The sequence below is a fragment of the Ammospiza nelsoni genome, chromosome 18, assembly GCF_027579445.1.
Source record: "Ammospiza nelsoni isolate bAmmNel1 chromosome 18, bAmmNel1.pri, whole genome shotgun sequence".
In the NCBI taxonomy this organism is placed as follows: Eukaryota; Metazoa; Chordata; class Aves; order Passeriformes; family Passerellidae; genus Ammospiza; species Ammospiza nelsoni.
The window spans coordinates 11,339,909-11,366,492 of NC_080650.1; the positions used below are offsets into that span (position 1 = coordinate 11,339,909).

The following is a 26,584-nucleotide window of genomic DNA, read 5'->3' on the forward strand; positions in this document are numbered from 1 at the left end:
ATCAGTCTGTCACAGCCTGGGACCTGCCATGGAGCTGGTGGGAAGTGTGGAGTCACGCTGGTGGTTTTTCCTATTTGCAATGTCCACCCAATAGGAACACATAGATTACTTATTTGCTAAGAGGTAAACTTGAAAAATAGAACTTAAAAAACTTAGAAGATACCCACAAAGACCAGTGGGATCAAGTTCTGGAGAGGTTCTCCCCCTGTTTCGAAATTGCTGCGAGATGAGTCACGGCTGTCCCCAGTGCTGCGGAGGAGCTGCCTGGGGACAGGCGCGGCCCCAGGGGCACGGCGGGCGGGAAATGTGGGGTGTGCTGGGGCATCCACAGCCGCCTGCCCGCTGGGAACGTGGAACTGCTGTCGGAGAGTCAGCATCGCTGCAGAGAGCTCCTAAACATTCAGAGTGGCAATGCACGGGGCTCCTTTCCGTGGGTAGAGGTGGCAGCCGGGCAGAGAGGAGTGAAGCTGCTCCGTGCGTGCAGCCTGGCCCGGTGTCCCCTCAGCCCTGGGTGCTGCAGCTGCAGCTTCACTCGCTGGGTGTGTTTTCCAGCCTGGAAATAAGTAGATGCTTAAAATAATGTAGTGAGAAATCCCTCCTCTCCTCCCCTCCCCTCTGCCCTTTCCCCTCTCCTTCTCCCTTCCCTTTTCCCTCTCCTCTCCTTTCTTTCCTCCTTCATTGTATGCAGATCGAGGCCGGTCAAAGCGCGCCGCTGTCACTCGCGGCTCCCTCACGGCGAGCCAGGACTCCCAGGTAAGTTCCGTCCCTCCCGCAGCCCGGGATGCTCTGCGGGCTCTCCGTGTGGGTGCCGGGCAAAGCCGCGGCGCTGCCGGGGCCCATCCCGCGGTGCCGGTGCCGCTGTCGGTGCCGGTGCCGGGCCCGCCCCGCGCCGCCCTGCAGGGGGAGCCGCGGCCGCCGCGTCCTGCGCGGAGGCGGGAGCGGAGCGGGGCAGCGCCGGCAGCAACGCGCGGCTCCGGGCGCGGCCGGAGCGGAGCCCCCAGCCCAGGTGGGTGAGGCCGGCGGGGCCGCGGGGAGGGGCGGCGGGGCCCGGGGAGCAGCGCCCGGGGCGGAGCGGGGCGGGCTGCGGGGCTCGTCCCGCCGGAGCATCCCGAGCGCGGCTCGGTGCCGGCCCCGCAGCCGGGGCTCGGGTTCCCTCACGGCAGCCGCGGTTCCTCTCCTGCCCGTCCCGCGAATTTGAAAAGTGGCCGCCCGCTGCCCTCTCGGTGCAGCCGAGCCCCCAGCCGCAGGACGGGGCGATTTTGCCCGGCTATCGCCTTCTGCTGCCCCGGCTCGGACGGTGTTTCCCCGTGGAGCCGGTGCGTTTCACCCCGCGCTGGTTCCCGACTGTCAGTCCCTCGACACACCCCCGCGCTCCAAGGTGTTTGCTCCGCGGATCTTCCCTCAAACATCAGGCGCCGGACTTTGCTTCCCTGCACCCACCCCTCCTCGGCCTTCCGCAGATATTTGTGCTTAATGACAAAATAGCGATTCCGGGGGAGCACCCTTCATCCTGCAAACTTCTCTGTAGCGCTTTCAAGGAGATTTCTATCCGCTTCATAGTGTTAAAGGGAAAAGGGCAGGGACTGAATAGATGGCTCCAAACCTGTGCGGTCTTGTCCCAAAGGCTCCATCTCTGCCTTATCCCTGCCCAGCAGCTGAAAGTTCCTCAGCAGAGCCCCTTCGCCCTGGAGCGCTCAGCCTCGGCACCCGCGATGGAGCCGGCCCTGCCCGAGGGCCCTGCGCCCTGTAGCCGGTGCCCTGTGCGGGGAGAGGCGGCTGCAGGACGGGCAGACGGGCTGCGGGCTGCGGGGCAGGGATCTGCCCTGCCTGCCCTGCCCTGCCCTGCCCTGCCCTGCCCTGCCCTGCCCTGCCCGCCCGCAGTGCCCCAGGCGCGCTCCCGACCCCATCGGGGCTGCTACGCGGTGCCCTGTTCGGGGATGCTCCGGGAGCAGATTTCTGCATGGACCGACAGTCACGGCTGCTTTATTGCTCTTTAGTTGCTTTATTGCTCTTTTGTGCCCTGGACATTGTGAGTTTGGGGGTCTCGAGTGCGGGTTTTGCCATGGCCTGAAAGGAGGGAAGGTGGTTGAGCACCTTCTTCAAAACTGCCTGGGGCACTGAGCCCACAGAGAGACAGGAAGGGTTAACTTAAAGAGAACAACATGACTCACTTGGTAAATAGTTAATAGAATTGCTGTAACTACTTAAAATGATTTTCCTAAGCAGATGGCCAACTATTAGATAACTCTGTCTTTGGATGTATTTGTTTTCAGGTTTCTTATCAGGCTTGCAAGTCTCAGGCACATGTAACTCAAGAACTGGAGTAATTGATAAATTCATTCTTCTGCATGAGGGAAACTAGCAGAGAGAGAAAGCATGGTCAGCCCCTGCAGTTAGAGACACCCCTGGAGCATATTGCCCAAGTGAGGTAGAAAAACATTAGATAAAGTGACCAGCAAGGATGTGAGAGATATTTCAATTGGATTAGGTCTGTTGAGGAAATGCCTTATTCTGAATCTCAATAAAAAAGTCAATATAAACGTAATCATGTACCACAAAAACCTATGGAAACAAAATCCTGTCTAATGTGGCAAACGGATTAAATTCTGAATTAACCAGGAAAGCTGTGAACCTCTGAATTTGTAGAGAAAACATGTGGGTACAAACTGCAAACATGTATGTGTGTACCTAAAATAAAAATGACCTATTGCAGGGTGTGAAAAAAAAAAACCAACAAAGGCAAGCAGGTCTCCTTTTTAATGGTGGCCATGTGGTACACCTGCAATTTTCATGTGTATATAATCTGTGTCTTTCTGTATGTATTTTATACATAAAAAAGAGAATCAGCATGACCCTGTACCAGGTCAGGGGATGTTGGCCCAGTGATGATGTTTTTAGCCTCTGTCCTTCTATCAGTGGGTGCAAAAGGCACTAAAGGTCTGAGCTGCAAAGCCTCTGCAGGTCTCCCATATTTGCATTTCTGGTTTTGCTGATTTTTTAATAGGGTGTTTCCATAAGGGCTGCTGCTGCTATTGCATTTGAATAGAATCAACTTTTGAAAGCTCTTCATCTTTTTTGTTTAATCTTCAATGACGGATTTCATGTAGATCTGTGTGCTTAAGTTCTGCTGAGAACCACTGGGGAAAGCTCAGCCCTGCAGAAGGTTTGGGGGAATCTTTACTCTTCCTTTCAGTGCTGTCTCTCAGAAGGGTCTGGTCCCCCCTTGTTTTTGAACCTGGCTGCTTTTCCATGTTGTGCTGAGGGAAAGGCTCTCCCTTCACCACTTCCTTTCTGCCTGGCTGACTGATGGCTGCATGACTTCTTGATGTCTGCACAGGATGTTTAAGGTTTCACAGATTTCTCACCATTTTCACTGTGCTTCAGCTCTTCGCTGGGCTTCGACATTTCTGCCCACACCAGGTGGGACAAGGCACAGAGTGGGGAAAGTCTCTGAGCTCTGCACAGCTGGCAGTGAGCTGTTCTCCATCCAAAGGCTGGTGCCAGCATCTCTCTTGGTGTCCTGCAAAGTTTGTCCTTGTCTTCAGCTCAAACAGATTCTGCCTCTGCTTGTTCATCTTCTCATTTGATCTGGATGGTGATTCAATCTCGAGGTTGTTCTTTATTGTGTGATTTCCATCTGTAAATGGAGATGGGCTATTAAACATTTTTTTGTTTGGACTCTAAATAAGAACCAGGAAAGAGATCTTGAGCTGTGTGTCAAGGAATCAGAGAAGATCCTCACAAGTCAGTGAAGGGTTGTTCCCTTTTATCAGGATATCTGGTATTTAGGACCAGAAGGTTTGGTTGCTTCATGGGCCATCTTCAGGTTTTGCACAGTGCACCTGAACAGCCTTGGTAAAGCTACTTGAGCAAAGCAGCACCAGTTCCTTGCCTCTCTGCTCATTTCAAAAATGCTGAGGAAGCTGCCCCATTAATGAGATGCTTTTGTAGCTGAATATTGAGGGTTGGGCTGTTAGGGGTGAAGAACTGGCAGCATTCTCTCTTGGGAGGGCAGGAGGGTCTGGCAGATGCACAGAAGGTGATTTAACCTCTGGAGGCTTCAGTTCCTTCTGCAGTCAGAAGATGCCTCTCCCTTCACAAAGGTTGCATCTCTATCAGGGATAATTATTGGTTGTATTGCACTTTTTTTTGCTGCAGTAGATCAGAATGGACAGATGGCACATACAATTCTCAATTATGGAAAATATCCTTAGGAGGCTCTTGGAGGTCATCTACTCCAGTCCTCTGTCCAAAGGCAGGATCAGCTGTGGATCTGCCATTCCTGACATCTTTCTCCATCCTGCTCCTAAAGAGCAGCAGTGGAGACTCCTCACTTTCCCTGTGTGCAGGAAATACCCTGATTCCAGCTTAAACCTCCTTTGCTCCAACTCATTCTTCATCCTGATCACAGTGGGCAACCCACAGGCAATCAGCAAAGAGTATTTGAAAGCACTTCACCAAATGCAGGAATTTGGCAAATGTGAGTGGGTAAAGGTGTGATCTCTCTCATTCCTCAACCCGGGTCCTGGGGCTCTTGCTGATGGGGATTTTTACATTTTTATTTCTTTAAAAGTTACACATTTCAAGCCCAAATAAAGTAACTTTATTACCACTACAAAGGCAGCTGTGGAAGAAGGGTTTGAAGAGAAATGACAGCTACAAGACAAATTGTATTTATCTTAGATTGTAAGGCAGGGGTTGCCTGCAGTGGGTTTATCACTATCTGACAGGTGACAAGATAAAGTCCAGGTGTTACACAGGGATGTGGAAAGACTTGAAAGACTTGAAACAGGAATAAAGGATACTTTACAAAGCATTTTTAGGGAACATTTGCAAACAACGCATCTGAGACAATGGAGGAGTTAGCAGGGAGGGAAAGAAACTTCTTGCAGGGCTGACTTGAGCCAGGGGGAGGGAGACAAAGGCCGAGGGAATCTTCCTGTGCCGCCGTGACACAGGGAGAGGAAAGGGGGGTTTTCCTGGAGCTTTGGAGACGTGACGGGCGACATGCCGGGCTCCTGTCGCTGTGCCGATTAGCATGTGTGATCGCTCCCAGCTCCGGGGCAAGGCAGCGGCACGCTGTCCCCGCAGCCTGGGGCTGGTCCATCTGCGGCTGGCATTCCCCGTGTCCCTGCTGGTGTCCCGATCCGTCTGTGTCTGGCGGAGCCTCTGGAAGCGGAGCCCAGTGCAAGCTTCCAGTGCATCCTTCGGGAATGGTGAGCTTTGCAATTCTCCCCGTCAGAAGTTTCCTCATTTAGTGTTCAGACCTCAGAGTCTCCTCTGTTTTTCTCCCGGCTTTGCTTTGTTGGAAATGTTTTGGTTTGGGGTTGCACTGTTGTGTTCTCATCTTGCTCCTTGTCTCCCCTTTCTCCCTCCCCACCCTCTCATTTTTTCTAACCAGGACAGCAAAAATGTTTCTGCTCTCTCTGCTGTTCTCTAATACTGGCCTCTTATGCAAATTCCCCTTCTTGTTCTGGGAAAGTCCTCCACAAACAGCCCTATCGTTTTGATTATTGAGTTTTCCCCAACAGAACAGCATTGTCAGATCCTGGTATGAATCAGCTGTTGAGCTTAAGGACTTAAGGGAAGTAGGTGGTTAAATGTCATATTCTCTGATAGTAACAACTTTGGTTTCAGTATAAGATCCAAATACTTGGGCACAGGCTGGGATTTTCCATAGGAAACATTCCCCTGGATAAAAGCTGGCTAAGAGGTGGGCAGCTTTTTACTAAAATCTTCAGAAGAGAGGCACGTGATTGAAATAGATTTGAGTAATTGCAGTTTCCACATACGTCCAATCCACAGATCAGTGCCCAGGTTCAATGGGATGGTGGAAAATCACATCAGACTGACCTGGGCTGGCACCAGCACCATCACAGCTCCTGCAGCATGTGTGAGGAAGCACATTGACATTTAAAAAGTTTGTAGAATGTTCTGCAGCCCGGATTTTGGCAAAAAAAAAAAAAAAAAAGACTCTTGCTGATGGCTGCCTAGGGATATCCAGAGATGATCTGGGACTGTTCCTGATAATCCCAAAATGCAGGCCTTTTAGCAGATCTTTTAAAACTGCGGCACCTAACTCTGTCAAACACCTGAAAAACATTAAGGCTTTGTTTTATGTCATCCTGTGTCTTACAAAATGTTGATGCAAACTTTGCTTGACCATTATGATTCATTTAGGGTTCTTGTTAACTTTCCTAACCCATTCCTAAAGGGAAACCTTCCTTTTCCTCCCTGTGGCCACCCTATTGCCCAGCAGGATGATTACAGCAGCAAGAGATGGACACAGTGCACCTGGGAGAAACCATCCTGAAGGCTTGGGGAGTCTGTTCTGAGAGCTCCCCGGGATCCACCTCTGTCTGATCAACATCTTCTGTGTTTGGAGTCAAATGTCACAGTCCCTAAGGAATTTGCCTTGGGGGTCTTTTTTGGTTTATCCTTGTTTGGCAAGGTGTGAGCATCATGGTTGTCATGCATTTGAGAAACGATGGATCGCAGGTTTCTTTACAGATGGACCTTTTGATATCTAAATATCTAAATTATCTGAAGTTTTCACAGGACAGAAGGGCCACTTTCCAAGGCTGGTGGAGGGATCTCTGCTGTAGTGGGGTCCTGACAGCTCCTCTCCTCTCCTCTCCTCTCCTCTCCTCTCCTCTCCTCTCCTCTCCTCTCCTCTCCTCTCCTCTCCTCTCCTCTCCTCTCCTCTCCTCTCCTCTCCTCTCCTCTCCTCTCCTCTCCTCTCCTCTCCTCTCCTCTCCTCTCCTCTCCTCTCCTCTCCTCTCCTCTCCTCTCCTCTCCTCTCCTCTCCTCTCCTCTCCTCTCCTCTCCTCTCCTCTCCTCTCCAACAGCCAGCAAATGCAGGAAAAGGTTTTCTGCAGTGATTTCGGAGCCGCTGCAGCTCTCCCGGGTGAGGAGCGGTGCAGAAGGGCAGCCCTGGGCGGCGGGCAGGGCCATTTCCCCGCTCTGCACCCCGGCGCAGGGAGCGGGAGCGGTGCGGGGCGGGCGCGCCCTGACCGCAGCGCGGGGCTGGGAAATGTTCTATTGCACTAAACCTGCGGGGAAACGGCAGCAGGGCTTGAGAGTGCTCTCAGCACCACACTGGCACTCTGCAGCAGCAGCGGGAACGCTGGAAAGTTCTTAATTATCGGATTATTATCAAGGATTTGGGGAAAACCCAGTCCCTGTGAGTGCGTGCAGTGTCGGTGTGGCTGGGACAGTGGAAATGCAAGTCACTCACAGGGTGACAGCAGCGTGGTGCAAGTCACAGCAAAGGCGAGGGAGTGACAAAGTGAGGCCATGCGGCCTCCAGGCATCATCAGAGCATCCACTCCTTATCCACAGAGGGTGGCAGAGTCCTGGAAATGTCCTCAATAGCTCTGAGGCTGTGACCGAAGCACTGAGAGGATGGTGAGGCTGACCCTGAGCAAATCAGCGTTAGCAGTAAGAGTACCTTACAAAATGGATGAAGGAAAGTTGCTGGAAACAAACTCAGGGCACAGAAAATTTGCTCCTGTGGCTCTTGCCTGCTTTTGGGATGAGCAGGACAATGCTTTCATCAGGACAGGGATGGACAGCTGGGGAATCATTTAAAGTTCCATGGAGAGAGACAGTAAGAGTTACATTCTCCCTGCTGCGGAAGGATGCCCCAGCAGCTCCCCCTGCTCTGGGGTGAGGTTTTGTTTCACCATCGGGGTTTAAGCAAGCACTCCTGGCAGCCTGCAGGACCGTGCTGGAGGGAGCAGGGATCACCTGGGGCAGAGAGAACCTGCGCTTAGAGAAGGCAAACAGGGGTTGGGAATAACTGCGTAAAAATGCAAGAAATCTAACAGATGTACCCAATTCTCAACTGCCTGTCTGCAAACTTCATACAGAAATGAGAGGCAAAGTCACATCTGCTCCATTATTTTAAAATAGACAAGAATGGATGTATTAGCAATATGATAAATATCTTTAGAGTAAATTCTTCCCTTGCCTGTATCCCTCCGTGGGTGACCTCTTCTTTATATTCTGTTTCCTCATTTCTCTTATTTTGTCCTTGAAGGAAATGCTCCTCATGTGTGAACACAGCTGGCTTTAGTAGGGCTGTGAGGAGGCAGGGTTTGCCTTTGAGTTCTTCCCTCACACAGGAAAGGAAAACTGGCTCCTCAGAGACATTGTGGATGCTATTGGCAGTAGTAACTTGTTTCTGGCCATGGTACATGGTTTTAATTATGCTTTTTTACTTGTCTGCCTTATGAAAGCCTATCCAAATGCTTTATGGTTTTTTTTTTTTTTAGAAACACCACATAGATAAATGAACATCAGCTGTTCTGAGTACAAAATTTTGCTAAAAAATCCAATGTTTTGGTGTCTTTTGGCAATACCTCATGATGCCTGCTGCCCAGCGAGACTTTGGTGAGCACGGGGGAGCTGTTTTCCCTTCTCTTTGTTTGGTCTGGCTTATTTAACTGCTGGTCATTCATCCTTACTTAGTTTTGCCCTCCTTGGCTTTTTGTGACCATTAGAATTGGGATAATTACTGTGAGGTTTTTTTCCTTGCTTTTTAAACATTTATAACATCCACTTAGGAAAAAAAATATGGTCAAATGTGTTTTGTTCTAATCTTCCGCTGCCACAATAAAGATTAATCCGCTTGTAGCACTTGGAGGGCAGGAGGCAAAGCTGCAATGTTGGTTTGGGATTTGCCATTCCTGTCAGCCAGCCCATCTTGCTTGTTGTCCAGTGGGATTTCACTTTTGGGGCAGTTTTGGTTTTTAGGGTTTTTGCTAATGGGCGTAAACAGGAGGAGAGGAGAGGCTCAGGACAGGCTGGCAGGGGGTGGGTTTGTCACAGTTTTGGCTGCTGTCACTGGTGCAGCAGTCTGGGTATCTCTGGTAAATCAGCCAAGGTTTTACACCCAGGTTCACCGTGCTGGAGCACAGCCTCCTTTCTTGGCCTGGACTGCAGCAGGGATGGAAATGTACAACAGCATTGCTGCCCCTCTTTGCCATGTTTAAACTGATAGACAAAGTTCAGGCACAGTACAGGTCTCTGAAGAGCCATCTCTTCTGCCTTTCACCAGTATGTGAAGGGAAGGTTTTAAGTCTTGAAGGGCTGTTGCTTTCCTGTAAAAGGGGATTACACCAAATTTAGCAAAGCTGAAGCTCTCATTTTACTTAGTATTTCAGGAGAACTTACAAAGCCTATCCAGAAAGCTCATTACCCCTCTGTAGGTTTATATTACAGCAGACTGCACTTCCCAAGAGGAGACAAAGCCTGTGCTTCCAAAAATCCCTGGCCTTGCATTTTTGCAGTCAGAGCATCAGTGGCTCAGATGATATTTTGGATAAAATCTGAAACAGTGCCTGGGGGGGTCACACTGGCACGTGGAGCCCCTTGATAGAACAAAAATTTCCACACCTGCCCATGTCCTGCTCTTTCAATGGTGTCCATGCAGGCAGGCATGCAAGTGCTCCAGGTACCTCAAAACCAAGACCATGGTGTGCTGATAATTTTGCCTGCTTTGTTTCACTTGCATCCTTTGTTAACAAAGAGCAGTCTAGAGGGAAATAGTCTATTATTAATATTTAATTTCCTCCTATTACTGTAAGCAGATGACCTAAAAGATCATTTAGGCAGCAGCCAATAATAAAGCAAAGAGAGGAATCAGAAAATGTGTGTCTTGGTTAGGTGGGTGATGCCTCCTTCCTCCTCTTTCCTGCCCCACCCAGCCACAGCTCCTCATCCTCCACGGGAGGCAGGGCTGGGGATGCTCCCCACAGCTCTGTGTGAGCACTCAGGGACCTGGGAAGCTGCTCTGTGTGAAGCACTCATAAAATACTGAACTACAGAAAGGAAACCCCTGGGCAGCACAGAGAAGGGCTCCTGCTCCTTCCCTGTCATGCTCCCCCAAGGACACCTGTTTTCAGCATGTTTTACAGAAAGAAAACCCTTGAGCAGCACAGAGAAATTCTCCTGCTCCTTCCCTGTCATGCTCCCCCAAGGACACCTGTTTTCAGCATGTTTTACAGAAAGAAAACCCTTGAGCAGCACAGAGAAATTCTCCTGCTCCTTCCCTGTCATGCTCCCCCAAGGACACCTGTTTTCAGCATGTTTTACAGCCCCGGTTGTTTTGCAAATTTGAGTTCTGCCTGTGAGCACATTGGCTGGTTTATTGACTTGATCCTCTGAAGTGGTGGGGAGAGACAGATTTCTTGGAGTCTTTGATTTAAAAGATAGGGAGATTCTCTTTGAGCCGAAGGGATTTCAAAGAGAGGATAAAAACTGACAAGCATCTCCCCCTCCAGGCTTCGGAAAGTAGGAAACAAATGATTTAGCAGCACCAATTTTTCTGCTTAGGGCCATGTGTGAATCCAAGGATTCCCCCAGGGGAATTAGGTAATCTGCACGTGGCTGGTACCTGGGAAGGGTCATGTAGAAGGAGATGCAAGATTTGATCTGTGGAATGAACACCCCCCTGGCCCCCTTGAGCTGCCTGCTGATCTCCTGCCCCATCCCAGCGCAGGCACAGACCCCCTTGGGGCCAGGGGAGGCTGCACTCTGTCACCACAGACTGTCCTGGTGCCCCGAGGGCCGCTGAGCATCTGCAGCTTTGCTGATGGGTGAGAGGAGCTGTCAGGCTGAGGTGTCCCAGGCACTGAGGTGCATCTGCTCTGCAGCAGTGGCAGAGCCTGGGCTGCCCAAACCCCCGGAGCAGCGTGGGCCCAGCACAGGAGCTGCTCTGAGCTGGGTGGTTTGAGCCAAGCCCTGGCCAAGGGCTCAGCTCAGCGTTTTGGCACTCAGAGCAGGGGCAGCGCCTTGGTCCAAAGTCAACTGGAGATGCCAAACTAAAGCTTGCCTGGGCTCTGCTGGTGAATTGCTTCATGGGAACGTGCTGTGCAGATGCTTTATTGAATTTTCAAGGAGGAGTTTCGCATTGGGACTGAAATATGAGAGAGAACAGAGTGTTCCAAGTCACTACAAACGAACAGAGCGGCAGGTTTACAGGTTTGTGAATGAGAAAAAAAGGTTTATTTAATAATGGGGGAAAGGCCGGAACATAGCCCGGGGTATCAAGAAGGAATTAACAAAATAAAACAAGGGCTGATGAAGAAATACTAATTGTAGCTGTCCAGCCTGTTGAGTGATACAGGTTATTTTTCTTAAGTTTCAAGAAGCTTGCCATGCTGATCCCTCAAGGGCTTGAGATGTTAAATATACACTTCCCCAGTGAGTAAAACAGATTGTTAATTAATTTTTTCTTATTAGACCTGATTGCTGAGCCTTTGGGTCTTGCATGAAGTAGACAATTCTACAATAAATTTAATTTTGCCTCTGGATCTACGTCATGATCTCTGGGTGGTCTCTATTTAATTTTGTCCCTATGCAGTGAATTTCTAGCTGTATAAGCAGAAAGGCTGAGCCTGTTCTTGTTGTAAAGCAAGTTGCACCTACTCCTGAAATGGATATTTGTTGTGCCAGGTGAGCAGCTCAGCAGCTGGCACTGTGAGAGAGGAAGGAGCAGGGGTGGGTGAGCTCAGCTTGAACGCGAACCCTCCTGCACATTCTGTCAGCAGCAGGTGAGGCTGGTGTGGTCAGTAATTGTAATTGGCTTTTCTGATGTCAGGGGCTGCTCAGCAGCACTGAAGCAGAGACAGAATGTTGTTTTGTGGTGGCTGGGACACCTGCTCAGCTGCAGCCGTGTCTCCCCTGAGATGTGCTGGCTCTGCAGAACTCCGAGTGTTTTCTGGCCCATCTGAGAGCAGAGGGTGGAAGGACATGCTGTCCTTTTCTGGACATAACATTCCAATTGCTTCAGAATAAATGGCTGGGGCTTGGGACGAGGAATCAGGCCACTCACTGTTTGTGTAGAGAGATGGAAGCAAGACACAAACAAACTCAGAGATAAAAAATTCAAATTCAACACGAGGCCACGAAAGAGTCAAAGTGGAAGGTTAAAAGCTCTGTTGTGTCAGAGGACAGTGTGTGTGCAGCCACTGAACTGCAGGTTCCTGTTCTTTTTCAGGTTCAGGCAGAGGTGTAGGGAATTTCAGCTCTGTGCTGAGCCATTGGTATGTGCAGGAGCTCCACAGTGACGTTTGGAACTTTCCTCCACGTCCTGCTGGAGTCTGAGATGAGCCAGAGTCAGGATAAACAAAAATGCATCTAGGATTAGTATGGATTTGTGATCCTACTGAAGGGAGCTCTCAATGGGGAAGAATATGCAGTAATTTTGCTTTGATCCTCTTCACTGAGGTGTTTGAGCTGTGAACTCGATGGGCAAGAGCAGCAGCAGGGCTGTAGGAAAATGAAGGTGCCCAGTTCTCAGGGCTTCCCTCAGTTCTGACTCTATCTCAGAGGAGCTTGTGGGGGAATCACAGTGGCTCTAGCAGCGCTTTGGGCCCGAGTATGTCAGAGTAATTTGTTAAATGTTTCTAATCTTGGGCTGGCACTGGAGTTTGCTGTGCTCTTGTCCTGCATGGCGAGGGGTGAGGCTGTGGGAGGTGTGTGCTCCCACTCTGTCCTGCTGAGGAGCCAGGGGCTCACACCCACCTCAGTCTCAGTCTCAGCCATGTCCTGCACCCCCTTCCTCTGAGGAGCCTGTTTTGCCCACTGCTTCCTTTGTTAGGTTGTTTTTTTCCTCCTACCAGCTTTTTCCTGTCTTTTTTTCCTCCCTTCTTGCTCACACACATGCACAAAGCCTTGTTTATTTCTCATCCTGCCCCTTCTGTTCTCTCTGCCTCCAGATCTTCTTTATTTCTGTCTTATATTCATTCTAATCCTCTTCCCCAGAAGCTGGGCTGGAGGGTGAGGTTTCAGTGTTGCTGCTTTGGAACAAACCTGTTGGGATTTGTAATGGACAGGCAGATCCTTGCAGGGGCACATCACTGACATCCCTGAAATCCTAGAAGGTAAAAGCCATCCTTAGGAAGCCACTGAAAAACCGAAGGTTTTGCTGTAGGAGCACAGACAATATATAGAGACTTCTTGGGGTTTTTCTTCTTTAAAAAAGATTAAATGGATGATCTTTATCTTCCTCCTAATGGCTAGATCACACACTGATCTCTTCTGTTGATCTCTTCTGCTAAAACCAAACAAAACACAGAAACAAGATAGCTGAAGGTAGAGAAAAGCAAGGGGTTTGAAGCATGTCCAAACCACCAAGAATCATTCACTTTCCTTTCAAATGCAGCATTAGCAATAGAGCTCTAAATCAATGAAAGGTCTAAAATTAGATTATATTCCTGAGATCAGATGTGAATCACAAGTTAATCATATTTTCTTTTATTATCACTGTCTTTACCCTTTTATTTTATCCTGAGAAATTAGGTTTCTGACTTGAAAACAGAGTGAACTGTGAAGGCATCAAACCCTGATGGGTGAGACCACGCCAGATCACCTGTGGATGGAGCTCAAAAATCTTGTGTTTTGGAGGTCCTTGTTGCATCCAAAACTGAGCTCAGTGATTTATCAGTTAGTGCTGTGATTCTCTCTCTCCTAACCCTCTGATGTATCAAGCTGTTTCTTAAATTAATGAGAAAATATTATTGCTAAAGCTTGCTAAATAAGGTTTGCAACCCACTCTGGAAGTGACAGGCGAGGACAGCAAGCAATTATCTCTTGACTGTGGCACAAAGCTCAGGGAATTGTGTTCTCCCTTCTGCATTTTTAGCTGAAACTGTGGTGAAATGCCCCCATATCTGAACAGAGGTACGAGGTGACCTGCAGGGCCGTGCAGGTGATGTATATTTCATATGAAATGCAGCTGCAGGGTTGTTTCCTCACAAGCAGCAGCAGCTTTAGCCCAGAGCTGTGTGCAGGAACTGCAGGAGCTGGAGTGCAGCCCTGAGCATGGCCCTGTGCCTGGGTGTGTATTGTGGGAGAGGTGAGTTTGGGTGGGCCTGGTTCTGGCTGGCTCTAGGAGAAGGATGATGCTGTCCTGGATGCCACCAACACTATGGACAGTGCAGGTATCATGAACTAATGGTTTGCTTATAGGATAGAAATTTACATGAACAAAAGTAACGGAGTTGCAGGAGGGGGGCCTGCAGAGAGTGAGCATGGTCAGCAGGAGTGCCCTAAAGATGTCCCTGTCTGAGCTCCTTGGACACTTCTCCCTGCCCTGGATCTTGCACCATGGATCCATGGAGGCCACATGGGGGTGACCACACAGGTGCCAGCAGTGTCCTGTGGCAGAGGGCTCCTGTCCCTGCAGAGCAGGGCCCTGGTGCAGCAGTTGTGTGGCCAAGCACGTGAGGGTGGGCAGCGCGTGATGGCTCCAGCGCGGTGTTTGCCCTCAGAGGGAGACATGTGTGTGGGAAAGGCTCCTGCACCTTTCCTCTGTGCAGCCTCAGCACTTGCCAGCACATAATTAGTGGGGCTCTCGTGTTTCAGGGCGGGCTGTGGAGCAGCTGCTCAAGTGCCAGCTCAGTCGGTAGCCTCGAACACAAAACGTCCCTTGTTTCCCATCACCGCTGTGAAACGCTGCCTTCCTGAACTTGGGTTTGGCCCTGCAGCTTTCAGGATAGACAAAATGTGAGAATTTTGCCAATAATGTATTCTTCTAGGTCTGTGTAATATCCGTTATCAATTTAATGTGCCACTTTAATGAGATTTTGCTTTTTCCATCTCCTCCGTAGAGCTGATTACTTAGTCTATGTGGTTGGTGCTTTCTTTTTTTTCAGAGGAAGCTGCAAGTGAAGAAGTTTAATGTTTGCTTCAGCTGAAGAGAATATTTCCCAAGTCCTGGTGGGAAAAGGTGAAAAAGAGGACCAGAGGATGTTGCTATGGCATGGAGATGACAGGAAGCCATGACTAGAAGGAGGATTGTCAACAGGAAACAAAGCACCGCAGCCAATGTGGCTCTGCTGTTCAGTACAGCTGCTGTGCTGCGCTGCCTGCTGGACCCTGAGGCCTGGCCAGCACTGCCTGTCCCCAAGAGAGATTCTCCTGTCCGTTTGTCTGCTGGAGCCTGAATTGTTCTGCACCTGGTTAATCCACTGTGCCGGAGCTGGCAGACCCTGGGCTTCTTTTCTTGACACCATCCACTGTAAAGTCCTTGAGCAGCCATGGGGAGGAAGACGTGTGTGTGAGCAGCTTTCCTGGGCTGGCTGAGCCCTGCAGGGAGCCCAGGCAGCTTGAGGGGTGCTGGCTGTTCAGGGCTCTGCAGATATGAACGCTGAGCTCTGGGGCTGGTTGTTCTCACCATGCTAGTACATGAGAAGGACAACTTCCTCTCAGACATAGCCTACATCATCCTGGAGCTGATCATCGCTGTGCTGGCCATCCTGGGCAACATCCTCGTCTGCTGGGCCGTCTATCTCAACAGCAACTTGCAGAACGTCACCAACTACTTTGTGGTGTCCCTGGCTGCTGCTGACATTGCTGTGGGGGTGCTGGCAATCCCCTTTGCCATCACCATCAGCACTGGCTTCTGTGCCTTCTTCTATGGCTGCCTTTTCATTGCCTGCTTTGTCCTGGTCTTGACCCAGAGCTCCATCTTCAGCCTCCTGGCCATCGCCATCGACAGGATCATTGCCATCCGAATTCCCCTCAGGTGAGCAGGGGCTGGGCTGGGGTGGTGGGGGCTCAACATCCCTAAAAACACAGGTCTGGAGATGAATCAAGGAGGGAATAGCTAAATGAAGATTGGTGCTTTTTCTCCTGTACTTTGAAAGCAACTTTTCCAGGTCCTGAAGTCTGCCTTGACTGGTGAATTTTCTGGTTCCTACTTTTTCCTGCTCTTCCCTGCTCTCCTGTGGTGGGTGTCCATGGCATCTCAGAGGTGCTGCCTGGGAGCTGCCACTCCATACCCAGGCAAGCTGTGCCCCGAGCTGCAGCCAGTGGCACCAGAGAGATGGTGAGAAAGGGGGTGAGGTCACCTTGTCCATCCCCATGAGGAGCAGGGGGTTTCTGCCTGAAGCTGGAGCAGCAGGGCTGGGGCAGGGAGCTGGGGTTTCTCTCAGGGCTCTGGTAAATGTGGAGGGAGAGGAAGCAGCAGGCTACCAAGGAATGGGCCTCAGGAAGGTTTGGAGAGGCTCGGGCACTGCCTCTGGAAGCACAGCACAGGCTGGCTCAAGGTGGAGGCTTGTCCCAGCCCAACCTGCAGGTGGGGATTTTGTGGTGTCTGCAGCTGAAGGAAAGGAAAGGACATTTTAATGACTGAGACTGGCTGCTATGTGGTGTGTGACCAGGGAGGCTGGCATGGGACAAGGGCAGGTTTATCACACACGCAGGGGCTGCTGCTCATGGCAGGAGCACATTCAGTTGCTGCAATGGGGTCTGTGTGCCCGTGGGTGCGAGGCAGCTGTGACTGCTCTGAGGCACTCACTGAGCTCCAGAGATGGAGAGGAAGCTCTGGAGAGGCTGCAGAAGGACTGTAGGAGTCTCCTTCCTTCCTGTCTTGTCCTTGGGAGGATGCAGCACGCTCTCAGGAAAGGAGAGACCGCCCTCGTCTCCTGAACAACCAACGTGGCTGCAAAAATGGAAACCAATTCCTGGTTTTTATGCTCTTGAGTTTGAGTTTTTGGACATCCTCACTCTTCTTGAGCTTAAATCACTTCTGCTGATCTGTACAATTTAGTTCTGTCTCTTCTGAATACTTTGGTCATGCAGCACTTATGTCAATTAACACAAACCTCCTGTTCCAAACCAGAATGGGAGCCCTGGAGAGCGGAAATTGCCTTTCCATGTGGAAGGACCAGTGCAGCCAAGTCCTTCTGAAGCCTCACCTCAGCAACTTTGTGCTGCTCTAACACTGACTCCAAACCCTATTGGTCATACCTGTCACAGCCTCTAGTTTTGATGTAGGTGTAAGGAATTCCATTCCATTGCAGAGAAAAATCTGTTGATAATGGTTACCTATAAACTGGACTGTCTACGCTTTTCTAACAGTTCTGCTATAGATGATTTCAGTTTATAAACCAAAATAATGATAATTGGCACAAGGAAATACGTTGAGTAGCCCCTGGGAGCTGGTTTTGAGAAGGGCTGATGTCTTGATTTCATCTCTCACAAGGTAACTCTGAGGATGTCTGCTGACTGTTTAAGCTCTCTTATTGCTAGAGCATGACTTGCTAGGAAAGGGATTTTTAAAATCTGGATTTCTGCCCACATTTTGGGCCATCACTGTAACTATATTGTCTTGAAAATGTAATTTCCTGGAACAGCCAAGGTAAAGAGTCTTTTCAAAAAAACCAGAGTACATCAGTGCTGGGCAGGACACCGGTTTCACTATCTTGTTTTGGAAAAAACAGAGCACACCCTCTTCCTCCCCAGGAACAGAGGGACTGATTGGATGCAGAAACCCACAGGTAAATCCATGGGTTCCTCTCCTCTCTGTCCTCTGCTGTTTGTCCTTTCACAGCAGGAGTGATGTACTTGTCAGTTGTGTTTTGCCTTTAGAATTTATGGATGAATAAGCATTTATAGCCTCAGACATGGTGAGAAAGTGAAAGCTGATTATCTGAAGAGGGAAATGTGGTATAATTTAGATTGCCCACATCCTCATGTTTTTTCTTTTCTCTAATAGCTGTTTGTCTCAAAAAGGGGTCAAACAATTTGATGAAAAGTTCTGCCACTAACAGGGTGTTGTTTTCACCTCATCCTTTAATACCTAGGAAGGCCCCTTCTCCTTCTCACAGGACATGAAAGGTACCAGCAGGCATTCCTAATATTCATTAGCTGAATAATTAATAAGCCAGACTTCCTTCACTCCAGGGAAACCAAAAAGGGCCAAACCTGTGCTTTATTTTTCTGTTTCTCTTTAAATATTTTATGTCTGATCTGTCCTAATGAAGATAACTCCATATGTGGATGTGTATTCCCACAGAAATAAACTGTCAGTATTAAGAAGGCAGAAGAATGGGTTTTCTGATACTGCTTGGTTTTGAACCCCTCAGTACATTATTAGTTACCTTTGAAATTATTTTTTTGTGGAGAAGATACCCTCCTCCGAAAAACTGCAATGAAAAAAAAAATATAGGTGAAATTTTAAAATAGACAAATACCAATTTGTGAATATCTTATGTGTTCTGCCTTTCAAACAATGAAAACGTTTTGTAGAATTTGGTCTATTTTCCACAAGTTCTCAAGCACTTTGCTGAATTCTGCCAGGTTTTATACAAATGTACCACAGTAAGGCACTGCCAGGGAAGGGAGCCCGAGCCATTGTTCACTCTAGGACAATGAGAGGTCTCTCACAGGGCAGGTACCTGAAAGCCTGCACTAATATCCAACCCCCAGGAGCTGTGCACAAACCTGGCTGTGAGTGTGGGCCAGGAGCAATTGCTGCTTTCCAGGCTCTGTGGTGCCAGCGTGGGCAGCGTGCCCAGCCGTGTGATCCTGGGCAGGGATCTGTGGAAGGATATTCATTCCCAGGAAGGACAGGTACCTCCAACTCACAGCACACAGAGGGGAGATTTTCCTTCCTGCAGCCAAACAGAGAAGTTTGCTGAGGCTGCTGCTTGCTGTCTGTGCTGAAACACGTGGGTCACACAGTGCCACTGCAGCCTTTGCCTCTGGTGAAAGCTGCTTCTGCTGCTGCCAGGCTTCTCTGGGGAAACATTAGTAACGTGCAGCTCCCTGATGTTTGGAGCTTTGGGACTGATTTATCCCATGTGGTGGTGATTTAAACTGCAGTTCTGAGGTGGCATGGGGATGTTTTTGTGCCAGAGGACATGAAGAATCAAGGAAGGAAAAGCTAAATGAGGATTTGTGCTCTGGCTTCCCAAAACCTAGGAAACATAGGAGAAATGAGCACCAACCCTGAATAAAGTATAGGATGTGCAAGGGACCTTTCTGCTGGGAACAGTCTGTTTCAGTAGTTGCTTTAATTCCCTAGATTTCCTTTCTTTAATGCTCATATGTGAGCATCTAAACCAGTGAATCAGGGTTTTAATGTTTTATTGCCACTTTGAGCCATATGTGGATTAATTTCTTTCCCTGCTCACCATAAACCTTTTGACTTTATGGCAGGCATTTCCTACGTATGTTCATCTGTTAAATAGATTTAGGGCAGGTTCAGCCTATTGTGAGAACAGAGTAATCCTCCTCCTTCTTTTGAATGAGCACAGCTTTGAGAGCAGTGCCCTCATGGCCTGCACAGAACTTGCTGTTACCAAGGTTTTGCTCAGGAAGCTGATCACATCACAAGCAGAACGTGTCTGCCCATCATGCCTGCTCCTGCTGATCAAAGAGATAATGCTGGGCACCTGTGCCCACCTGTGGGACCCCACCTGCCCCTCTCCATAGCAATGGATAAACACCAGGATCTGTTGGTACCTGGCAATAGAGGAGGAGGGTTCCAGATGGGTGGTTTGGGAAAGGTTGTCTAATGGGTACATGTGAAGGTCTCAGTTTGATTTCTTGCCCTGTGACAGATTTCCTGGATGATCTGGGATTGCCAGGGTCTCTCATTTCCACCTACATGTAATAGGGACTGAATCTCCTGCTTGGTCCTGTCCCTGATGCTGCAGCCCTCTGAGGTGTGGCTGGTGGGTGTTTGGTGAGCAGTGTTTCTTAGCGATTTGTTAAACACCTTTGAGCAGTGCTGAATTCAGATCAAAGCCCTCAGCTGGGCATTCTGGGTGATGCAGTGTCTGAAAAATGCTCCACACCTGCCAGAGGATGTGCAGTGCTGTCCACAAAGGAGGGCTTGGAAGACAAGCAGCAGGATGGCTGGACATGTGAGGGTGAGTTAGGCCAGCTACACATCACTCAATGTAGTGAAAGAGTTTAATTTCTCCCTGAAGACACTCTGGGCAGACTACCAGCTCTGTCCTCCACCCAATCTCAGAGGATTCTTTGTCTTCATGGCACAGAACTCAGTCCAAGGGCCCAGAAGTGGCATATCCACAGCTGGATTACTCTAGGCAGCCCAGAGAAGCTGTACATTCACCAAGGGTACCTGTTCTCCTGCTCCACTTTGCCAGCTGGATATTTGGGAGAGCAGCAGAGCAGGTTGAAACTATTTTGGGGAAAACTTTCACACTTCCATGTGTTTGCAAAAGCTGGGTTTGCTTTTTAGAGGAGACGTGACTCTATCCCCACCATGAGCATCCCTATGCTCACATCCTTTGTGTCTGGAATTTCACAAGCAGAAGTGGTTGGTTGTGTAGCAAGTGTGTTATTTCCAGGAAGCAGAACTGCTGCTGCTGCACAGACAATCCAGGGCAGCCTGGACACATCGGGCACGCTGCAAAGTCACCTGCCAGCTCTGCAGAGCAGGGGCTGCAGGTGTGAGCAGCTCCTTCCAGCAAGCTGTGTCTCCTGCGTGGTGCCAGCAGCCCCCAGGGCAGGGGATGTGTCTGGGGAGCCCTGAAGTCACCCTGTGGAATGGAATGGCTTTGGCCTGGCTGCTGTGAGCCTGGAAAGATACTGAGACAAAGCGCACAAAGATGTACACAAAGTCTTCGATGATATCTCCAAGTGGATGAGAGGAAAGAGTCCAGGAAAGCCCATCTGGACTGTAACGCTGCCTCAGCCAAGTCAGTCAGAGGTGCCTCATGTGGATCCCAGAAATTAAGCTCTCCTAAACAAATCCACACTTCTCAGTGGGTACCTGGCCAGCACAAGGCCGTTGGCTTTGTCACCAGATGCTGTGAGCCCTCTGTCCTGACCCTGGCAGATCCTGAGCAAGGCATTATGGACATGCAGGACAGTGCTCTGCAGCTGGGCAGCTGCTGGGGCTCGGTGCTGCTCTGAAGCCTTGCACAGCTCCTTGCACGGGAATCCCCAGAGGACAGGAGGGAGGGGGAGATGCGGCGGGGTGTTTGTCTGGAGCAGCGGTGAATGTATTTTTAGTGGAAGGAAGGGACATCTCTAGTCGTGGGATAACAGCTGCACAGTTTCAAAATTCCTCTGACAAGATGTAGCTAATTCCAGGGCTGCAGGGTTTTGGTGGTTGTGGGATGTTTTTGGGATTTTTTTTTTGGTTGTTGTTGGGTTGTTTTGTCTTTTGTTTGTTTGTCTTTGTTTGTTTTCTTTTGTTTGTTTTGTTTTGTTGTTTTTTCAAGCTTCAAGGGCCCCCAGCCACTCTCTTGCTCCCTGAGTGTACATTTCAAAGCACAGATGCTGTTTTGATGTGTTGATGAGGTCTGAATGGAGCAGCTCTCCACTACCATTCATGCTGCGCCCTTTGCATCCTTTAAGCACTGAGCAGGATCTGCTAATTGCTGGAAAAAACCTTTTTCTCCCTCAGAATCAGCTGAAGTCTTTCCTCATTTCTGGAAGGGCAATTTAGGTGTGTTTTGCGTGCTGGGAATTGTGTGCGTGGCTCCCTTACCCACTTACTCTTTTCTGGTTTTGAAATGCAACTGAGAAAGGGAAATTGAAGCCTGATGGGTCTTGTTTTTTTCCAAGGCCCATGGTCAGGGATTTAAAGCATGTGCAGGATCTCCATTCTGTACTGTGCAAAAGCAGCCACTCTTCTCCCCTGTCTTGAACTCGTGCTGGGATAGGAGCATGAACCTGTGGGAGCACTTATTTCACTGGAAGATGGAAAGATTTCTGTGGTTTGTTGTATTATTTCTTCTAATGTTTGTTTTTGGAAAGAATTCTGGGGACAGAGGCAGAAGGGTAAACACTGGGAGCTACTGTTGGGTCAAACACAGTGTGGGACCCACGCTGCCATGTGGGAACCCAGCCATCTACTTTCCATGCTGAGCATTACCCAGGGAAGCAAATTGCACTGAAACGTTAAACTGCTGCCCTAATTTACATTTTCAGAGGGGAGAACTGGTGGAGTCAGCTCAGGATTCGCAGTAACCTGTGAGGCCCTGGAAACTGGCTGATAACAAACAAACCAAGGTCTCTGCTGCACTGACAGATCCTTACCATGTTGCTTATTGTTTCTTGCAACAGATTTTGGAAAGTTTACTTTTAAGAGCACTGGCTTCAGCCAGGCATCAATACCTCCACCACTGAGGTCCCTTTGGTGTGTGCAGTGCAGGCCATGGCACACCTGCAGTCAGAGAATTGTCCCCAGCTTAATTCCTCTTTTCTGAGAAAGACATGGGGTCGACTTAGCTGGGCTGGTGAGGAAAACTTGCCTCAGTTATTTCAACAAGGTTGGTGGTGCTGCTTTTCCTGAAAGTGCCACTGAGGAGCAGAGTGAGGTGCCATGCAGGCAATGCCAGCCTGGCTGCTGCAACAGAGCCAGCAGGATCTCCCTGGAGCACACCAGAACGTGGATGCAGGGCTGGTGGCACTGTGCCTCCAGGCTCTTTTGTGCTGTTTGGTTTACAGATCTACTGCAAGACAGACTGAACAATTCCATGCTAAAAGGCTGCTCCTTTGCCAGGAAGGAGACGCTGCCTTAGGCTTTGGCAAGAGACCCACAGTGGTCTTCATCTCTTCATCACAAGGGTCAGAGCAGCGCTCTTGGTTATCCAGGCTGCAAGATCTATGTGCACACCCAAGTGGACTGGTGCAGTGAAGGAGCACAGATGAAAACTGAATTATTTCCCTGCTTTTCTGTCAACTATTCACTGCTTAAAGGAAAGGGGAGGGAAGTAGGTGGCAGACAGTGTCAGCATGTCCTTGGTGTGCTGCATGGGTTCTGCACATCAGTGCAAAGGCCCCTCTGATGAAGGAGGTGCCTTTATCAGTGTCTTCTGGGCCATGGGGCCACTGTGAGGTTGTGTGGGTGCCAGCAGCTTGTTGAATGACACTGACACAGCTCCCATCTCCTCTGCTTTACAGGTACAATGGCTTGGTGACCGGCTCTCGAGCCAAAGGCGTCATTGCCATCTGCTGGGTGTTGTCCTTCATCATTGGCCTGACCCCAATGCTGGGCTGGCACAACGGAGCCCAGATCCAAGAGCCCCATTCCAACTGGTCCTCTCCCATCAACTGCAGCAACAGCATGGTGGCGTGTCTCTTCGAGGCTGTGGTCACCATGGAGTACATGGTCTACTACAACTTCTTTGCCTGTGTGCTCCTGCCCCTCCTTCTCATGTTTGGTATCTACTTGAAAATCTTCATGGCAGCGCGGCGCCAGCTCAAGCAGATGGAGAACAAGATGGTACACGGGGAACGTTCCCGCTCCACGCTGCAGAAGGAGGTCCATGCAGCCAAGTCCTTGGCCATCATCGTCGGGCTGTTTGCAGTCTGCTGGCTCCCGCTGCACATCATTAACTGCTTCACCCTTTTCTGCCCGGACTGTGCCCACGCTCCCCTGTGGCTGATGTACCTGGCCATTATCCTGTCTCACGCTAACTCGGTGGTGAACCCCCTAATTTATGCCTACCGCATCAGGGAGTTCCGCCACACCTTCCGCAAGATCATCAGCCAGCACATCCTGGGCCGCAAGGAGCCGTTCAAGGCGGGAGCCGCCAGCTCCAGGACTTCCACGCACGGCGGGGACGCGGAGAACACCAGCATACGGATCGGTGAGTATGCGCTGGAGCTGTACGGCAACGGAGACATCCACAGGGACCCCGAGAAGCAGGACTTGAACAAATGCAAAGCTGCCTTGGAATGGCACCAGAACGGAAACGCTCTGGACTTGGAGACAAACGGACATCTCCCGCATTCCTGTAAAAATGGGATTCTCTCAGACGCATGCCTGAACAGGGAGCTTCACAGTGAAGAGCTAATTGATGCCCAGGTGTCTTACGCAGACCTGGAAAGAGCAGCCTTTGCTGCAGCTGATGTTTCCTGATGAGACTTTCGAAGTTTTCCTGGTAGAATTATTTTTTTTTCCATTGGTGACCTCTGCCATGGCAGAAAGGGAGGCTGGGGGGCGGGGGGAGAGCAGTGTATTCAGATCACTGTGGAGAAAGGGGTCCATATCCAGGACTGTTGGATGATCCTAAATACCAGGCTGGAGAAGAGCCAAGAGACCACTGTAGTGGACTAAGGAAGGAGGACACGTTACCCATCAGTGACCTGTCACCAAGGGCAGTGCCAAGGTCCAGGATGGCATTCCAAGTTGAGCACTGGGAGACTGCTGATGCAGGGATTTTGGGACACTTTGCTGTACTGTGCCTGTGTTTGAGAGTTGGTTTCACTGTCTTTACCAATGGAATGGCTGGAAGTATTCCCTGAATAACAAAGAGCAACTGGGAAGGAAGGGCCTCTGAGTTCTGTGGCCCTGCAACAAGCAGAAGGGGGATAGCAAAATCTGTTGTCAGGAAGGATGCCAGGAACTGCTTGAGAGGGAAGGAATTTACCTGATTGGAACTCTGGATATTTTCAACCATGGCACTTTGTCTTTCAGTTTGTGTTCTTGAAGCTTTTACTGCAACAGGTTGCTCAAATGGGTTTTTTCCACATAATGATAAGTTTACTTTATGTTAACTTATAAAAGATGGGCAAGAGCTCATGTCTGTTCCCCGAGTGCTCAGTGTTGCAGATGCACATGGCAAATATAACCTCTTAGCGCTCCCTTTTGTCCAACAAATCACCAAAGCTGAGCCTTGCCGAGGATTTCCCTTGGCAAAAGGGCTGTGGTGCTGTGGGCTGTGTCCTCAGGGCAGGGCTGTCAAGGGCTGTGGGTGTGGGAGCTCTTTGTAGGGCTCTCCCCCTGCCTCTGTGCTTCTCCTCCTGAGCTCCTAGGATGCAAATTCTTTCCATGGCCCCAGATGTGTGTGAGGGGAGGTAATATTCCATATTTCAGTCATCTTCATCCTCACTCAACAGGCTGAGGGACTTTTTTTTTACTTCTTTCTTGGGATAGAGAACAACCCATACACATACCTTGACCTAATTTTGGAATTCCAATGAGCTCTATTTAAAAAACCTTTTCTCCTGTATTTCAGTTTTTTTCCTGTGAAGCCTGATGTGTCCCTGTGGTGCAGAGGCCAACAGAGGAAGCTCTGGGCTCTGTCTGGTTAGAAGATGCTCCTGCTCTGAGAAGCTGAAAGGTGTCAGTGGTATTGGAACTCAGCTTAGAAACTGCAGTTTCTACTTTCTGTAGAAGGGAACAGGCAAATTTGTGCTGCAGCAAGTGTACACGTTGCTGTGGTTTGTTGCAGAGGTGTTTCACTGCAGTTTGGTAATTTTCTGGAAGGAAAATTAAGGAAGTCTGGCAGCTCAAGAACAGCAGAAAACCACATCAGCTTGAATTCTACCTGAAGATTGTCTGGGTTGTGTTTTTCAGACAAATAATCCATGTCCAGTACTACCAGCCTTCTGGAGACACAGGCAGTAGTCCCAGGTCCTGCTGGGAAGTGAAAAGTCTGGTAATTCCAGGGATCTGAAGCTCATTCCCTAGCTGAAAACATCAGAAATATCCTCCCTCAATCTGGTTCCTCCTCGTGTCTGTCCACGAACATTTCAGAAGCCAAGGGGGATTTTCATACTTGAGGAAGAGAAGGTTAGGTCTGTGTGTTCTTATTCCATGTTTATTTTATATATTGTGAACTATTAAAATGAAAAATCAGTTTTATTTTGAGGAGAATTTTCTTTTTACCAGTTTCCCTACACGCATGTGGGGAGAAGTTTGTGATGCTGAATGTGTTTGAGCATGTAGCTGCTGTGGGCTAGCACAAAGCTTGCTGTGAGATGGATAAAATGATGTGGATGCCACCACAGTCCTTAGCAGAAAGACAGGCCAGTTGTAGAACAATAGACTTGGTGGTGTAATTGAACTGCTGCTTTCTTGGCAGGGCTCTTGCCCGTGGTCTGATGTCAGAGGAGAGGATTATCCCTGAAGGAGCTCTGAGCCATTCCCTGTCACTGATGTCACAGGCAGCTCCTGCGAAGGGGGACTCGGGATCTCATCACTCCTGATCCTCCTGGATGGAATATTTCTGTGGGTTATTTGTGTGCTGCCTTCTCTGACCTCCTGTAACAGCAGCAGAGAACTCAGGAAAATGGGGGGCTGTTCTCTTCAGGCCTCAGCTGGAGCTGAAATGTTTCTAAGAATAACACAAGATTACATCCGGCACTCGCCTCAATAACAATTAGGTCCACAAAGAGCCAGAGCAGGGGAGGAAGTGTGGGAAAATACCAGCATTGCTCATGTGCTGGAGCACACACCAGTGCAGAAGTGTTGCCTGCTGAGCTTTAGCTGCCACTGGCAAAGGGATGGTTTGCACAGTTGTTGTCGATTGGTTGCTTTCTATATTTCCTGAGCATCTCCACACCTACTTGTGGCTGTTTCTTGCTTGGTTTCCCCAAGAATCAAGCTGATCTATGTTGATGGACAAGCTTAGGATTGCTTTGCTTTCCAGATTGCTCTGGAAAACTTTCCTGCCCAACTAGATCACCACCTGAGCTTAGTGACTTTCCACATGTCTTGAACTGAACTTTTGTGGTGCTGCTTGAGCTGCCCCCAAGAGTGTCCAGTCCCTTTCAATATCAGTGATCAAACTTGAAGTGAAAAGGGTGTGTGAAGGGAAGGGCAGGGAATGGACAGGGTGCTTTGTGGAGTTCTCTGCAGCCACAGGAAGGAAGGGATGGCAGCTGCACCACAGCCTGGGCCTTCTGGCAAGCACATGGCTGAGATGGACCCTCAGAGGATGTTTCTGAAGCAGTTGTTGGGGAGAGCAGGAGCCTTTTGAACAGAATTTTGGCCTTTATATTTCTTGTTTCCTAGGGATCATAATTTCAGGGCTTTCTGCTTTTTGGTTTGTTTTCCATTAAAAAAAAAAAAAAAGAA

General features: G+C 49.4%; 1 protein-coding gene across 3 annotated transcripts; it reads left to right on the plus strand.

Moving 5' to 3' along the window:
- Positions 1-462: 462 nt before the first annotated feature.
- On the plus strand, positions 463-26,584 carry ADORA2A (adenosine A2a receptor). Of its 3 annotated transcripts, none has more exons than XM_059485281.1 (3): positions 463-753; positions 14,664-15,535; positions 22,681-26,584. In XM_059485281.1, exons 2-3 carry the CDS (start codon positions 15,186-15,188, stop codon positions 23,639-23,641), a joined length of 1,311 nt encoding a protein of 436 aa, XP_059341264.1. In that variant the 5' UTR covers positions 463-753; positions 14,664-15,185; the 3' UTR covers positions 23,642-26,584. The 3 variants fall into 3 exon arrangements, with proteins under 3 accessions (XP_059341264.1, XP_059341265.1, XP_059341263.1); XM_059485282.1 differs by lacking the exon at positions 463-753 and adding an exon at positions 938-1,006; XM_059485280.1 differs by lacking the exon at positions 463-753 and adding an exon at positions 8,273-8,394.

Excerpts from the sequence above, each read along its gene's own strand:
- ADORA2A (XM_059485281.1), top strand. The coding sequence starts at position 15,186 with ATGCTAGTACATGAGAAGGACAACTTCCTCTCAGACATAGCCTACATC. Across the intron at positions 15,536-22,680 it reads GCCATCCGAATTCCCCTCAG|GTACAATGGCTTGGTGACCG; the intron begins GTGAGCAGGGGC and ends TCTGCTTTACAG.